General features: G+C 36.3%; 1 protein-coding gene across 8 annotated transcripts in view; it reads right to left on the reverse strand.

The window, feature by feature from the left end:
* Positions 1-148: 148 nt before the first annotated feature.
* Positions 149-15,817, reverse strand: part of RUFY2 (RUN and FYVE domain containing 2) — a 45,162-nt gene continuing 29,493 nt past the window's right edge. For 5 of the 8 annotated variants that reach the window (XM_055591014.1, XM_055590983.1, XM_055590973.1 and 2 more), the window contains exons 14-19: positions 14,630-14,759; positions 14,256-14,350; positions 9,487-9,615; positions 7,322-7,370; positions 2,781-2,858; positions 149-2,689 (exon numbers count right to left, since the gene is read on the reverse strand). In XM_055591014.1, the coding sequence (XP_055446989.1) occupies positions 2,546-2,689; positions 2,781-2,858; positions 7,322-7,370; positions 9,487-9,615; positions 14,256-14,350; positions 14,630-14,759 (625 nt within the window). In that variant the 3' untranslated portion in view covers positions 149-2,545. Of the gene's footprint in view, positions 2,690-2,780; positions 2,859-7,321; positions 7,371-9,486; positions 9,616-12,742; positions 13,182-14,255; positions 14,351-14,629; positions 14,760-15,817 lie in introns of those variants that run through there. The other 3 variants (XR_008718120.1, XM_055591007.1, XM_055590991.1) reach the window with 3 other exon arrangements.

Below are 15,817 nucleotides of genomic sequence, written 5' to 3' on the forward strand. Positions count from 1 at the left end.
AATTGAATATTAGACAAAGTGACAAAGGAATAATTTCTGCTGTTCTTAAAGAAGGCAGCTTGGTAGCATAAGTGGAACCTATCAACTGGAGCAAATGATTCATCTTAACTGCCTGTACTCACTCCCTTAATTATAGGCTCACACCAACTTTTCTAAAACAGGCTTAATTTTTCAGGTGTTTTATTTGTCATATAAAATTCACATTTTAGAGAAGTGTGAATATGAGAATTACAATCACAATTCCTTGGCACCATGATAGCATTAGGTTACTACTAGATGAGGGTGTAACAAGTACACAAAGTGCACAAAATACAAAGTTCTATTACATAAAATCCAAAATTAGATTATGCTTTTTGGATACAAGTCAAAACAAAATGGAGCAAGTTTCAATATTTTCTTAGAAAAAGCCTGCCTACAAAAGGCCCAAATCAATGGCAATAACAGGAGTGGTGAAGAATTTAAATTGGGACTAAAAATCATGGTTTATTTGTTGAATGAAACCAGGGTTGGTATTTAAGAGAATCACATTTTAAAGTTTAAGCACAATAATAAAAAACAGCACTTGATATTTTTCATTTTTGCTTATTCGCGTCATAAAAATGTTAACCCATCCCATCAGTACAAAACAGTTCAAAGAATATAATTCATGTTTCAAATACTCCTATCAGAGCATTAAAGACCACCTATAAATCTATATGTCCATTCTGATTGAAGACTAAAAACTGACTGGATTATGGAAAAGAAATCTGAAAGTAAAACAGTGGTTTCATACTTTGGCAACTTAGAAAATTAATTTTAAACCTCAACAGAAGTAAGTACTCAGGATAATAACGATCCTGTAGAATAAGCAGTGCTATCTTAGTGGGGAGGGAGTAGCCATGCTTTATTTAGTAGTGCTCTTAGGAGTAATGTGGATACCAATAATGGCATGTTTAAAAGGTACAAACTCAAAAGTGCATGACTTAAATTAAGACTTAAAAAAGTAGAACCCCAAGTGGTGGTGCTGTTGAAACGGTTAATTATGCAAGGGTAGTTTTAAAGATTAATTAAATTCTTGGTATGCTATAAACTATTAACAGGGATTAGTGTTTACTGACTTTATGCTTGAAATAGTTCAAGTATATATGTAATGGCAGGGCTCTAGGCCCTGGCTTTGGAGGTGCTAATAAATGGTATTTTACTCGACTGTAGTAGACTGCCACAGTGTAATGCTTCCTAAAAGTTACTGGGCTGGAAAGGTAATACAGAACTTTTTTTACTCAAACCTGTCATAATCAAAGGCAAAGTTTAACTGTATTTTAGATTTCTCCTTAAATGCTAAGGGAAAATCAGGAGCCTATAATCCTGGCTATTACATTTTTTTCTAGGAAAATTTATGTTTTGACTTTTTTTTTGGCCATGCCCATGTGGTATGCAGGATCTTAATCCAGGGATCCATCCTGTGCCCCCTTGGAGTGCAAGTGTGGAGTCTTTACTAGACTGCCAGAGTTGTTCCTGTGTTTTGACTTTTAAAGGTGTGAGTCCCCCCTAAGAAATGGATATAACATTTTCAAAATATTTGGAGACAAAATAATACCTTTCAACCACTATATCTGAAAGTTCAGCAAAATACCACATTGACTATAGAGAAAGAAGGCATTTTCTAATGCAAAATTGGCAGAGGGGAAGCAAATAAATACAGTTGACACTTTACCAAGCTAATGAAAAACCTGTTGAAATAGTAATACTTCTAAAATGTGCATTTCCAGTCGTTCTTGGAACTGTGAGGCTTTAAAGTGCATTAAAAAATTACAGGCACCATCAAATATCAATTTGACAATCTGGAGAATAATAATCTGAAACCCTATTTTTAAGAAGGCCTTTGCAAAATAAGGCAAACATGTAGGCTATGCTCTCTGGCCTCTCCATGGCACTAAGAAAAAAGTTACATAATAACTACTCAGACAGCATCTGTACCAGTTTTACTTTCACATATTCAACTCACAGGAACTCAGTGTATAATTTGAGATTTCCTTTGCCATTTTTATTCAAAAATAACAGGGCATGCTTTAAAGTAACCTTAGCCTAATTCCTGACTGCAGTTACCATGTAACTCTTTTCTTAATGCCATGGAGAGGCCAGAGAGCACAGCCTACATGTTTGCCTTATTCTGTAAAGTGAAGTCAGTTGCTCAGTCGTGTCCGACTCTTAGAGTCCATGGGGTTGCAAAGAGTCGGACACAACTGATCGACTTCACTTTACAGAATAAGGCAAACATGTAGGCTATGCTCTCTGGCCTCTCCATGGCATTAAGAAAAGAGTTACATGGTAACTACAGTCAGGAATTAGCTAAGGTTACTTTAAAGCATGCCCTGTTATTTTTGAATAAAAATGGCAAAGGAAATCTCATACATTAAGAGTTCTTGTGAGTTGAATATGTGAAAGTAAAACTGGTACCAATGCTGTCTGAAAGCTGCTTAAGGGCTGTCTGAATACATTGTACACACGTTCATATGTAACATTCATCATTCATTGTAGGTACTTTTCATACATTAGTTCTGGAATATTATGGCAAGTTAGATGAGCATCTTTGAATTAGTAATGCGTGACAGGAATCACAAACCCGTACTGGCTTCGGTGAAGAAGGCAAAGGCAGTTCGTTGTCAGAACAGGCGTTACAGAAAATTTCCCCACAATTTCTACAGTGGTGCTATTAAATGGAAAAATCAGAGGGAAAAAAATGAGTAAAAGTAGTCGTATTTCCACCAAAACTTTTGGGCTCACTTCCTATTCTCCCTTACCTTTCTCTTAGACAGTGAGAATTCCTTTTCACAAAGTTTACAATGTGTTGCTTCTTTGTCTTTCAACCAAACCAGTCCCTGATAGAGGAAAAATATGATGATTAATGCTCAAATTAGTACTAAAAGATACATGAAAACATTTCTGACCAAGAGCATTTTATAGGAATATGCATATAGATAAACCAAAAATGAGTCCTCCTTTTTTTTGACAGATTTATTGTATTGAAACAGTTGTAGATTAAACAAATACGGAATTTCCTTCAAAATAATCTGGGTGAGGAAAAAGGGACATGCTTATATAAATAAGCAAGATTGACCATATATTGATAAATAGTGAAACTGGATGATGGTTCATTTTACTCTTTACAACTGAATATTAGAACATTTCATGACAAATGTTTTTAACAAAAATCCACTATGGATAGTAACTAAGGAAAGAATCTTAATGTCTAGTCCAAAAACACTTAATGATAAGTTTTCACTGTGAAATACATGAGTTTGGCATTATGTATTATACACAACTAATCCACAAAATTTGAAGAGAATTTGTAAATCAAATGATTGAGTTCTTTAGGTAAGACTTCACCTTAAATTCAGTTCTACAGTGCTATAAATTTCCCTTACCTTCTGTAACTCACAAATTTAATAGATACTCTGTAGACTTTAATAGCAAATGTAAGTAGTCTTAAACAGGTAGAAATTAACTTGATACCTAAAATTTCTAACTAACTTGACTCATTCTTAACCAACCAAGATTCTGGCTAGGAAAAGCATTTTTCCCCCTATGAAAGCAACTTTGTTAGGTGGTTTCCATTTTATAATGAGAAGACCTAAGTTTGAAAGAAGTCCTGTATTTCTGATTAATCTCATCACATGTCCCTTTTGGAAACAGCCCAGACTAAGCTACACTGCTGCTGCTGCTTCCACAGAACCAAGTATATCTGACTCTAACTTAAGTATATCTGATTCTAACTTGGAAGAGGGAGTGAGCAAAATAGCTAACGAGAGAAAAATCTTACAAGCGGAAAAACCCACAGACATTTCTCAAAAGCCTGAGTTTTCTTGAAAGCCTCTTCTACCTGACAGCATAATTCTTGGAAGAAACTAAGACGAAAAGAGTAAGCATTCAGGGATCAAGACTGCAAGGTTAATTTCACAGTCTTAGTAACCAGCACCTGTTATCTGATATAGCAGAGGTAAGACAAATGGTATTGGGTTACTGCACTTCAGGCACTCTTAAGGCTTCTTAGAACACAGGATTGTAAGAAGTGAAGATATAAAAACAAAACAAAAAAAGCCTTAGACAGCTCCCATCAGATACAGAGACTGCCCAGCAGAGTCACATGATTTGAATCATGGAATTTTTTTATTTTTTAAAGCAAGATGAGGCCTTGAAGATAATTCAGTCTAACTTGGAACACCATAAAAAGCAAAGTGATTTGCCAAATGTCCCAAAGTCACATAGTGCAAGCAACTTTGCTGCCCAGCTATGTTTGGAAGGACGAGAGCCTGACATGAAGCAGATTTCCAAACACCATCATTTGTTTCAAAAGTAAGTAACCTTCTGACATCAGGGTTGAGCTTCCAACTTTATTTCCAGACTTAGGAACTTACCTTGCACCTCTCTCAAGGAGAAAAGCTGTACAATGTAGGGTAAGCCTAGTGCATTAGCTAGAAGGGACCTCAGAACAGCACCCTCAAGTTTTCATTTTACAGATAAGAAAAACTTAAGATCCAGGGAGCCGAAGTTGCTTCCTCAACAAAACAAAGCTGTTCACAAGCAGAGCCAAAACTAAAGGGGGCAAGCTACTGCTCTGCAAACAAATAGCTATTTTTCTCTGCCCTTGGCCTTCCAGAATGTCAGCTACTCAGGTTAAATCCTCCAAACGGTATTAAGGATCCTTCCCTGAACAAAGTCAACTGCTCCAGAGAGAAGTAGATACCAACACTGGGAGAAGATACCCAACAGATTGGAAGTTGACAGATTTCTCTTTGGTCAAGGCCTCCCTGTCTATTACAACATATCCCCACCTACCTAACCAACAAACACCAGGCTTCCACGATTTTTTGTGCCTTTCATCAAAACTGGGAGATTTTCTAACATTTGAGGAATGATTTGGGCATGAAGTACTCCAGCCAAATAGAAGAAAATAATTCAGAGGAAACAGAATGGCAGCAATAAAAGAAAACATTAAAGAAATTATAATGGAATATCCTCCGAGATAAAACAAGATGTTATTTTAAAAAGGAAAAATAAGCAAATAGGAGCCTGCTAAATATTAAAAATATAGTAACAGAAATAAGTCTCACAGAAGGTGGAAACTGAATTCACCAAACCTTTAGGTTTAATTTCTAGTTTATATGCTTAAATAAGGGGATAGAGGAAAAAATAATACTATGAAGAAGAAATCAGATAAAATCCAAAATGTAAGAAACTGCAATAGCTGGTTTACAATAGACCCATTGTAAGAAATAGACCCACTGTAATATAATAGACCCATCAACTGGACAATAGTAAGCACCCCAAAAAAAAAACAAAGTCATATATAAATCCATTTTCATACACATAAAAATGGCAATCTAGATAATGTAGGCTAGATATGAACAATAAAACTTAGAAAAACGTAATGATTAACAAAAACAGTAGACTGTTACTGTAGGGAAGGGAATGCAATCAGGGAGCACACATGTTCTACCACAAGCTAAAACAGTATGCTAGCATTTTTAAGTTGTACTGTACATGTCCTCTTGTATATATGATATATATTTCACAGTGAAAAAATTTACAAAAGAGCTTAAAAAATGACAGTTGGGCAAACATCCCTACGTATCTCCTAAAAAAGTGTGAGAGCAGAATAAAGGCATACAGATTCATAAAATATTTTATTATTCATTCACCATTTTCTAGGAGGCTACTGAAGGAAGCATTGCCCAGTAGTAATTCCATGTTGATCAAGTGGTTAGGATTCCATGCTTTCACTGCCAAAGACCCAGGTTTGATGCCTAGCTGGCTAACTATTATAAAAAAGTCCCACAAGCTGTGTAGCACGGTGAAAAAAAAAAGCATTGAAAGAATGAATGACAACAAAGGGAAATGCCAGGACAAGAGTGACCAGACCAGACAGGAGCAATAAAGCAGAGAACTTCAATAAGGATGACTCTGATGGAAAAAGAAAGAACTGATTCCTTAATTCATTTTTACCATGTGAAAAACTTCTATCAAAAAGCATTTAATAGAAGTGTTTGCGGAGAAGGCAATGGCACCCCACTCCAGTACTCTTGCCTGGAAAATCCCATGGACAGAGGACCCTGGTGGGCTGCAGTCCATAGGGTCGCTAAGAGTCGGACACGACTGAGCGACTTCACTTTTCACTTTCATGCATTGGAGAAGGAAATGGCAACCCACTCCAGTGCTCTTGCCTGGAGAATCCCAGGGACAGGGGAGCCTGGTGGGCTGCCGTCTATGGGGTCGCACAGAGTTGGACACGACTGAAGCGACTTAGCAGCAGCAGAAGTGTTTGAAGGTATAAGAAAACTCTGATTCTCAAATACAACTAAAAAAGGCAGGGGGGTAAATATTAGCTCTAGAGGAAATGAAAAGTTGTTCAAGAAAAAAAATACAACTGCAATATATAATACTACCTGCCCCAGCAAGGAACAGTATTTAAATACTCATAATAAAGAATATACAGTAAATATATTTCACAAAAACTTTTACTTAACTACAGGAGAAGAACAGTGAAGAGTAGACAGACCAGGGGGAGAGTTAGCAAAACTCCTCATCCATCATGTTAATGAGGCAATACATAGGTCTGCATAATACTTCAGAAATAGGGAAATGCCAGAAGAAACAACTAAAAAGAATTAAAAGTAGCTCCCTAACGGTGGCAAAAGCTGAAATGGATAAGGGACAAGAAGGTGAAAAACAAAAGACTGCTTCCCTTTTTTTCTTTTTTTAAGTCTTCGCAGTATGTAGTACAATTTGACTTTTTAAATGACTTTCATGTAACACTTTGGTAAACGAAATGAGCTTGTGCGGTTAGGAAGCCATCTGTCATTGAAGTACTCACACAGAGACTATATTTTCTCCTCTGTTGTAAGAACCATATATTCAATTGTACCAAATCACTTTCACTCAATTAACATACTCAATATTCAAAGCAACCTTATGCAAAATCATAAGCCAAAATCAGAAGAGGAAACAGACTCCATGGTGATATGTGACTTGAAGATCAAAAACTAGTAAGACTGGCTCAGGAATTTAAGGATTATCAAATCCAAAGGCAGTTTCACTCTAACCATGCCACAACTTCAGGAAAGTAGACAAAACTATTTCCAAGGTCATTTCCAACATGAGGAATTTTAATAATGTGTTCTAGAGGTATAGTGAAGAGGTGGACCCCATCTTACAAGCTCCCCATTCAGTGCTTCTGCCTCTATATATCCTAGGATTCAACAACAGAACACAGGGCCTTACCTTCCACTGGAGACTTTCACAGATATCCATACCTTCCTACTTGAGGAAAATACTTCAAACTCACCTGCAATGCTTTGTTGGCTTCTTTCATGTGTTCGATTTTAAGTTTTGATCTAAAAAGATTATAAATTGGTTGAAATTTCAGTACACATTTTAAAATACAGAACATCTAGTAATTCCTTAGAACGGTACTGAATTTTCATAGGATATAAAACTCTATATACTATATTATTCTAATGATCTTCTTTGGCTAGTGGGATTATATTTAACAGTTTCCTATATTTCTTAAACGACCTAAAGCAAAAATAGTCTTGAGATTTAAAATTTGCTTTTTTTAAACAAAGAACGTTGGAATTTTCATGTGGTTATGACTATTAATGATAGCTATCATTTATTGTAGCTGTCAATAAATAGCTGAGGTACCAGACACTATGCTATAAACTTTGCATGTGTAGTCTCATTTAGTCTTCAGAAACACTTATAAAGATGAAAACAGTGAGGTCTTATGAGGTTTAGTCACTTGTAACAAGTCACAAGATGATAAGTGAGGAAGCCAGGATTTAAACCCTCACCTCTGAGACCCAAAAGCCAATAGGTTAACCATTATGAATACTCTTTCTGTAGCAGATGCTACAGAGTGGTAAGTAAGAGTGGATATATTAAGGAAGATATACTTTTTTAACCTTTTAAAAATACATGTTAGTTAACATGCAATATTTATCTGTGATCCCAATACCCAGACATGATCATCTCTACAGGTCAATGAGTATGTGTATTTCAAATGGAAAATTATTTACATAGTTCCCCATATGACTTAACAGTATATCCTGAAAGGCTCAGAGCGACTGACTTATATTAAGTATCTGCCACATCATTATATTAAATGGTTACATGGTATACCACAAAAAAGAATGTAAAGTATGCAGTTTACATAATTACCTACTGATGAATTTTCAACGTTTCAAATCTTTTTCCCATAAAATTATTCATTAAAATTGAAATGACCAAAACATTTGTATTATATTTCTTAAGATAACAACTTAAAAATGAAATAGTTGGATTAAAAGAGACATAAAATACTAAAGTCTGAAGCAGAACATTAGGAACTTGCTTTGCCCTACAAGTGTTCTTTGTTCCAAAACTTAAAAACAGTGTTAGTCTTTTATCTGGCTCATAACAACTTACAGTGGGAATAATAAATGTAAAATTACACAGTGTAAAAATACTAACAGAGTAATCAAATTTTCTTAGCTGAACTCACATCTACAAAAAGCACCCAAGGAAAACTGACGCTGATGGGAATTTTGGCCACAATAGTATATACAGAAAAACTGAATATGGAATAAAAATAGCTTACTTAATAGTGTTCACTACAGAAATACTTTCTCTATGAAAACTTACTGGTGTTGATTTATTTCTGTTTAAAATGCCTTTATTCACAAATATGGACCCTAAAAAAGCATGCTGCCCCTTCTACCCTGATACAAACTGCCGAACTATCCTAAAGAAATAGAGTATCAGTTACAGTTCCAATAAACACAACGTAAAAGAACACCTTTTCCTTGTCCTAGGCAGGGAACACATGTCTGTATTATTCATTTTAATTAAATTCCATTTAGGAATATGTATTTAAGTTTCTGAAAATATTTGACCACAGCATGAAAAAAAGCATAGAAAAAGGTCAAAATAAAACATGAGAATGTAATAAATGTGATACAATCAATTATGACACTATAGGAAAACATCCATAAATTACATAAGCCTCAGACAATCCTGAAATCCCTCTATGAAGGAAAAAAATCTGTAAGTTTCTTTATATGGAAAGAATAGCATCTACAGAATACTACATTGGAAGAGTCCTGGTAATTCTTTAAACTAAAAGTTTTTCTTCTTGGAATTTAAGCCTCAGTGAGGATAAGGGAGAAGCTGGTTTTTTCCTCTTTCAGTCATTTTAAACTGTCAGTAATTATGACACAACAGATTAGATTTTTCTTTTTCTAATATTTCATCCTAAATTTTCACATTCCAAGTTTTCTCCAAATATTTCAGTTTTATTGCTTTAATCTTCATACTAGACAGTTTATCTACAATTATAACTTATTCAGAATAATTAACTTTTTTTTTCCCCTGCACCATGCTCATGCAGGATCTTAGTTCCCTAAGCAGGGATCAAACCCAATCTACTTGCATTAGAAGTAAGAAGTCTTGGAGAAGGAAATGGCAACCCACTCCAGTATTCTTGCCTGGAAAAGTCCATGGACAGAGGAGCCTGGCTGGCTGCAGTCCATGGGGTTACATGACTGAGCATGTGTGCATGAGGGTGGAGGGTCACGGGTTGGTAGCAATAAACTGGTAGAACTAAAAAAAAAAAAAAAAAAGAAGTAAGAAGTCTTACCCACTGGGCTGCCAGGGAAGTCCTGAATAATTAACATTTAAAGCTTTTCAAAATCTATCAAAATTGCTCTTTATAAGAATCCTTCAATAAGAAATCAATTAAGAGTAAATATGCCATTATCAAAAGTACTTTTCAAATTAAAATTAATCATTTATATTTTAGATTGCTGGTTTAGAATGTAAGCACTGGCAAGTAACTTTCAGATCTATCCTGTTCATCTTACAGACAAGGAAACTGATATTCTGCTTGAGATGAGGAAAGGTACTATACTAGGTGCTTTCAGATCCTTATTCTTTTAATCAGAAAAAGAACTCTATAGGTATTTTATAACTCTCCAATTTACAAATGTATACAAATGGAAAAATGAGCTTAAAGAGCTTAAATAAATGGCCCTAAGTCACATGGTTGGTAAACTCTAAAAGGGATACTTACTCCTGTCAGTGACATTCAGTTCAGTTCAGTCACTCACTCATGTCCAACTCTTTGTGACCCCATGGACTGCAGCACACCAGGCCTCCTTGTCCATCACCAACTCCCGGAGCTTACTCAAACTCATGTCCATTGAGTCAGTGATGCCATCCAACCATCTCATCCTCTGTCGTCCCCTTCTCCTCCTGCCTTCAATCTTTCCCAGCATCAGGGTCTTTTCAAATGAGTCAGTTCTTTGCATCAGGTGGACAAAGTATTGGAGTTTCAGCTTCAGCATCAGTCCTTCCAGTGAATATTCAGGACTGATTTCTTTTAGGATTGAATAGTTGGATCTCCTTGCAGCCCAAGGGACAAGAGTCTTCTCCAACACCACACTTCAAAAGCATCAATTCTTCAGTGCTCAGCTTTCTTTATAGTCCAACTCTCACATCCATACATGTCTACTGGAAAAACCATAGCTTTGACTAGATGGACTTTGTTGCCAAAGTAATGTCTCTGCTTTTTAATAGGCTGTCTAGGTTGGTCATAGCTTTTCTTCCAAGGAGCAAGTGTCTTTTAATTTCATGGCTGCAGTCACCATCTGCAGTGATTTTGAAGCCCACCCAAAAAATAAAGTCTATCACTGTTTCCATTATTTCCCCATCTATTTGCCATGAAGTGATGGGGACCAGATGCCATGGTCTTAGTTTTCTGAATGTTGAGTTTTAAGCCAACTTTTTCACTCTCCTCTTTGACTTTCATCAAGGGGCTCTTTAGTTCTTCGCTTCCTGCCATTAAGGGTGGTGTCATCTGCATATCTGAGGTTATTATTTCTCCCAGCAATCTTGATTCCAGCTTGTGCTTCATCCAGCCCAGCATTTCACATGATGTACTCTGCATATAAGTTAAATAAGCAGGGTGACAATACACAGCCTTGACGTACTCCTTTTCCTATTTGGAACCAGTCTGTTGTTCCATGTTCAGTTCTAACTGTTGCTTCTTGATATGAATACAGATTTTTCAGGAGGCAGGTAAGGTGGTCTGGTATTCCTATCTCTTGAAGAAGTTTCCACAGTTTGATGTGATCCACACAGTCAAAGGCTTTGGCATAGTCAACAAAGCAGAAGTAGATGTTTTTCTGGAACTCTCTTGCTTTTTCAATGATCCAACTGATGTTGGCAATTTGATCTCTGGTTCCTCTGCCTTTTCTAAATCCAGCTTGAATATCTAGAAGTTCATGGTTCACATACTGTTGAAGTCTGGCTTGGAGAATTTTGAGCATTAGTTTACTGGCATGTGAGATGATTGCAATTGTATAGTAGTTTGAGAATTCTTTGGCATTGCCTTTCTTAGGAATTGGAATGAAAACTGACCTTTTCCAGTCCTGTGGCCACTGTTGAGTTTTCCAAATTTGCTGGCATGTTGAGTGCAGCACTTGCACAGCATCATCTTTCAGGATTTGAAATAGCTCCACTGGAAGTCCATCACCTACACTAGCTTTGTTCGTAGTGTTGCTTCCTAAGGCCCATTTGACTTTGCATTCCAGGCTGTCTGGCTCTAGGTGAGTGATCACATCATCATGGTTATCTGGGTCATGAAGGTCTTTTTTGTATAGTTCTGTGTATTCTTGCCACCTCTTCTTAATATCTTCTGCTTCTGTTAGGTCCATAGCATTTCTGTCCTTTATTGTGCCCATCTTTGCATGAAATGTTCCCTTGGTATCTCTAATTTTCTTGAAGAGATCTCTAGTCTTTCCCATTCTATTGTTTTCCTCTATTTCTTTGATTACTGAGGATGGCTTTCTTATCTCTCCTTGCTATTCTTTGGAACTCTGCATTCAAATGGGTATATCTTTCCTTTTCTCCTTTGCCTTTTGCTTCTCTTCTTTTCTCAGTTATTTGTAAGCCCTCCTCAGATAACCATTTTGCCTTTTTGCATTTCTTTTTCTTGGGGATGGTCTTTATCACTGCCTCCTATACAATGTCACAAACCTCCGTCCATAGTTCAGGCACTTTGTCTATTAGATCTAATCCCTTGAATCTATTTGTCACTTCCACTGTATAATCGTAAGGGATTTGATTTAGGTCATACCTGAATGGTCTAGTGGTTTTCCCTACTTTCTTCAGTTTAAGTCTGAATTTGGCAATAAAGAGTTAATGATCTGATCCACAGTCAGCTCCCGGTCTTATTTTTAGTGACTGTATAGAGCTTCTCTATCTTTGGCTGCAAAGAATATAATCAACCTGATTTGGCTGTAAAGAATATAATCAATCTGATTTTGGTATTGACCATCTGGTGATGTCCATGTGTAGACTATCCTCTTGGGTTGTTGGAAGAGGGTGTTTTCTATGACCTGTGCCTTCTTCTCTTGGCAAAGCTCTATTAGCCCTTGCCCTGCTTCATTCTGTACTCCAAGGCCAAATTTGCCTGTTACTCCAGGTATCTCAACTTCCTACTTTTGCATTCCAGTCCCCTATGATGAAAAGGACATCATTTTTGGGTGTTAGTTCTAGAAGGTCTTGTAGGTCTCCATAGAACTGTTCAACTTCAGCTTCTTCAACATTACTGGTCGGGGCATAGACTTGGATTAGTGTGATATTGAATGGTTTGCCTTGGAAACGAACAGAGATCATTCTGTCGTTTTTGAGACTGCACCCAAGTAGTGCATTTCAGACTCTTGTTGACTATGATGGCTACTCTATTTCTTCAAAGGGATTCTTGTCCACAGTAGTTGATATAATGGTCATCTGAGTTAAATTCACCCATTCCAATGAATGACATTCAGTTCAGTTCAGTTCAGTCACTCAGTTGTGTCCAACTCTCTGCAACCCCATGAACCATAGCACGCCAGGCCTCCCTGTCCATCACCAACTCCCGGAGTCCACCCAAACCCATGTCCATTGTATTGGTGATGCCATCCAACCATCTCATCCTCTGTCGTCCCCTTCTCCTCCTGCCTTCAATCTTTCCCAGCATCAGGGTCTTTTCAAATGAGTCAGCTCTCTGCATGAGGTGGCCAAAGTATTGGAGTTTCAGCTTCAACATCAGTCCCTCCAATAAACACCCAGGACTGATCTCCTTTAGGATGGACTGGTTGGATGTCCTTGCAGTCCAAGGGACTCTCAAGAGATATAATGATCATCTGAGTTAAATTCACCCATTCCAATGAATGACATTAATGAATGCTAATTTTAAAATTTAGTCATAACTTGAAAATGCAGATCCTGAATGGTAAGCTTAAATACTATTTCTGAACTATTAACTTTCCCTTTCAACAAAATTAAATGTCTCATATTATTCTGAATGACCTGCCCCCTCCCAACCTCACCTCATTTTACCTTTTTCTTTTTTTGGCTGCGTCACTTACAGGATCTTAAGTTTCCTGACCAGGGATCAAAACCGCACCTCTGATGTGGAAATGCAGAGTCTTGACCACTGGATGACTAGGGAAGTACCCTTTTGATGCTCTTTGAATTTTCTAACCATATAAAACATCAAAGGGACTTACTTAGGTGATAGAATTATAGGTCACTGTCGCTTTCTTTAACTTTTTTGTATTATAAAAAAAAATGACACTTTTTATTTTCTAATGTGACAGTGGTACATTCAATACTAAATTAAACCTTCCAGCGTTTACCCTAGATATTTAACAATATGTTCAATCGGGGCACAAAGATGAAGCTAATCCCAAACACAGACAATGTGGAACAAGGAGGAAAATGTGAGAAAGACAGAAATCCATTTCTCCTTCTTGTCCTCATGGGAACCCAGTAACACTTGAATGTGATAGAACCAACCATACTGTATGAAGTTAAGCCCCAACTAGCATCAAACAACATCAGCTTTTCACAATGGTGGCTCCTTCTCAGAACAGTCTGAAAAAGATCTCTCCAACTATTCTGAAAATTTGACTTCTGAGAAAAATATGATTTGGAGAAATTAAACAACAGTCTTAGAGTTCATCTACTGGAAAATATCTGGAGCTAAGATCTATGTTCATTTTAGAACATAATTTTTAACACAATCTCTCCCCAGTCCACACCCTTATCTGTTAATTTTGAAGTTTTTGTTTGGCTTTGTTTCCAAGTTGATATCTTTCTTTTTTATATTAAACTTTTATGCCTATTTGGTTTGGCACACTCATAACTTTATAAAAGTCAATGACTACTTAGTAAAAGGAAAAAAGAGAAATTACTCGCTAAGTTTGTTGCCAAGTTCTTCAAGAGCTTGCTCCTGTTTGTGATATATTTTTTTCAACCGCTGATTTTCATCCTGGAGGTTAAGGAACTCCTTCAAAATAATAAAAGACAGAAAATGCAATTTAAAAGAAACAAACTCCACATCGTATACATACCATTAAAGGATAGGAGTGTATCCTTCAGCTTTTTATAAAAAACAGCTGGTCTATTTCCTATCAACTATTTTCTATTCATTTACTCCCCTTAATGATATTTTTGAAGAAGAGCAGTATACTTTGTTTCCTCCGTATACATGCAAATTATGACTTGATTGTCTTTTCAAGTAACTTTCATCATGACAGGATTTTTGAAGTTTACCACCATTACTTACTTTTTTAAGAGTAATGATCTGTTGGGTCTCATTTCTGAGATGAGATACAGTATCTTTCTCCTTTTGAAGATCTTCCCGCAAAGTCTGTCTCCATTCCTTCTCAATCTTCAGATCGGTTTCCAGTTGTGCCCTTGAATGACAAATTATACAGAGACAGCTTAGTGCTCTTTCTCACATGACAGTTGTATGTATTCTTTTTAAGAGTATCTCATTGGTTGATTACTTTCACCTTTGTAATTAAATTCTTCAGATTTTCTTTCACAAATACCTATTAGAAAACAGGTTCAATAGCACAAGGTTTTCAGATCTCGAATCTCAGTTAATTTGTCAATCACAAAAACCTCTTGGGATCTGTCATTTACTAATTCTACATACGTAAATACTGGACAAACATGAAAAATGCCTGGAAAGGCACACCATACTATTAAGGCTTGTTCTATCTTAGAAATGGAACCACGTTCTGTGCCAAGAGAAAATTTTTACAACAAACTAATGAAAAGTATTGCTCTGATTTAAGAATTACAGCAACCATTAAGTCAATTTAACATCAGTAACAGAGAAATCAATCCTGGTGTCAACTGCTACTTGACAAGATTACAGTAACAAGATTACTCTTAGAAGCTGACCCATTACAGAACAGATCAAAAACCAAGGAGACACCAGAGGAAAATCCACAGTCTGAAAAATGCCAGTTCACATCTGAAAGCACTATTTCATCAATCAAACAACAGGTGCTAGCTGGAAAAACAAAAGTAGTCAAATTCTCACATTTTAGGAAAGCCTCCCAAAATATTTCAATAATTATTTCTCATAAGCAGTTGTTATCAGGTAAGGTATACACTAATAATGCTATAGTTTCTAGTACTTTACATTTTAATTATTATGTTATATCATAATATTGAGACTATCACAGTATTACATTATTTTAATTTTTTGCGTTAAAATTACTTTTGTTTCCTCATATGGTTAGCATTTCCATCTATAGCCAAATTATTTTTAGGGTTAGGGTTTAGGGTTAGGGAAGCAAATTTGAGATTTTATAATTCAAGTTGAAGAGACAGGATACTTCAAAATGGAATTTACAGATTGTTGATAAATACTATTTCACCACAGATTTAAAAGGAATATGGAGGGACAGGTATATATTGCTAACACTGAGTAAGCAAAGTACAGAGTGCATCAAGTGGC

This window comes from Bubalus kerabau, chromosome 1 (assembly GCF_029407905.1).
Source record: "Bubalus kerabau isolate K-KA32 ecotype Philippines breed swamp buffalo chromosome 1, PCC_UOA_SB_1v2, whole genome shotgun sequence".
Classification (NCBI taxonomy): Eukaryota; Metazoa; Chordata; class Mammalia; order Artiodactyla; family Bovidae; genus Bubalus; species Bubalus kerabau.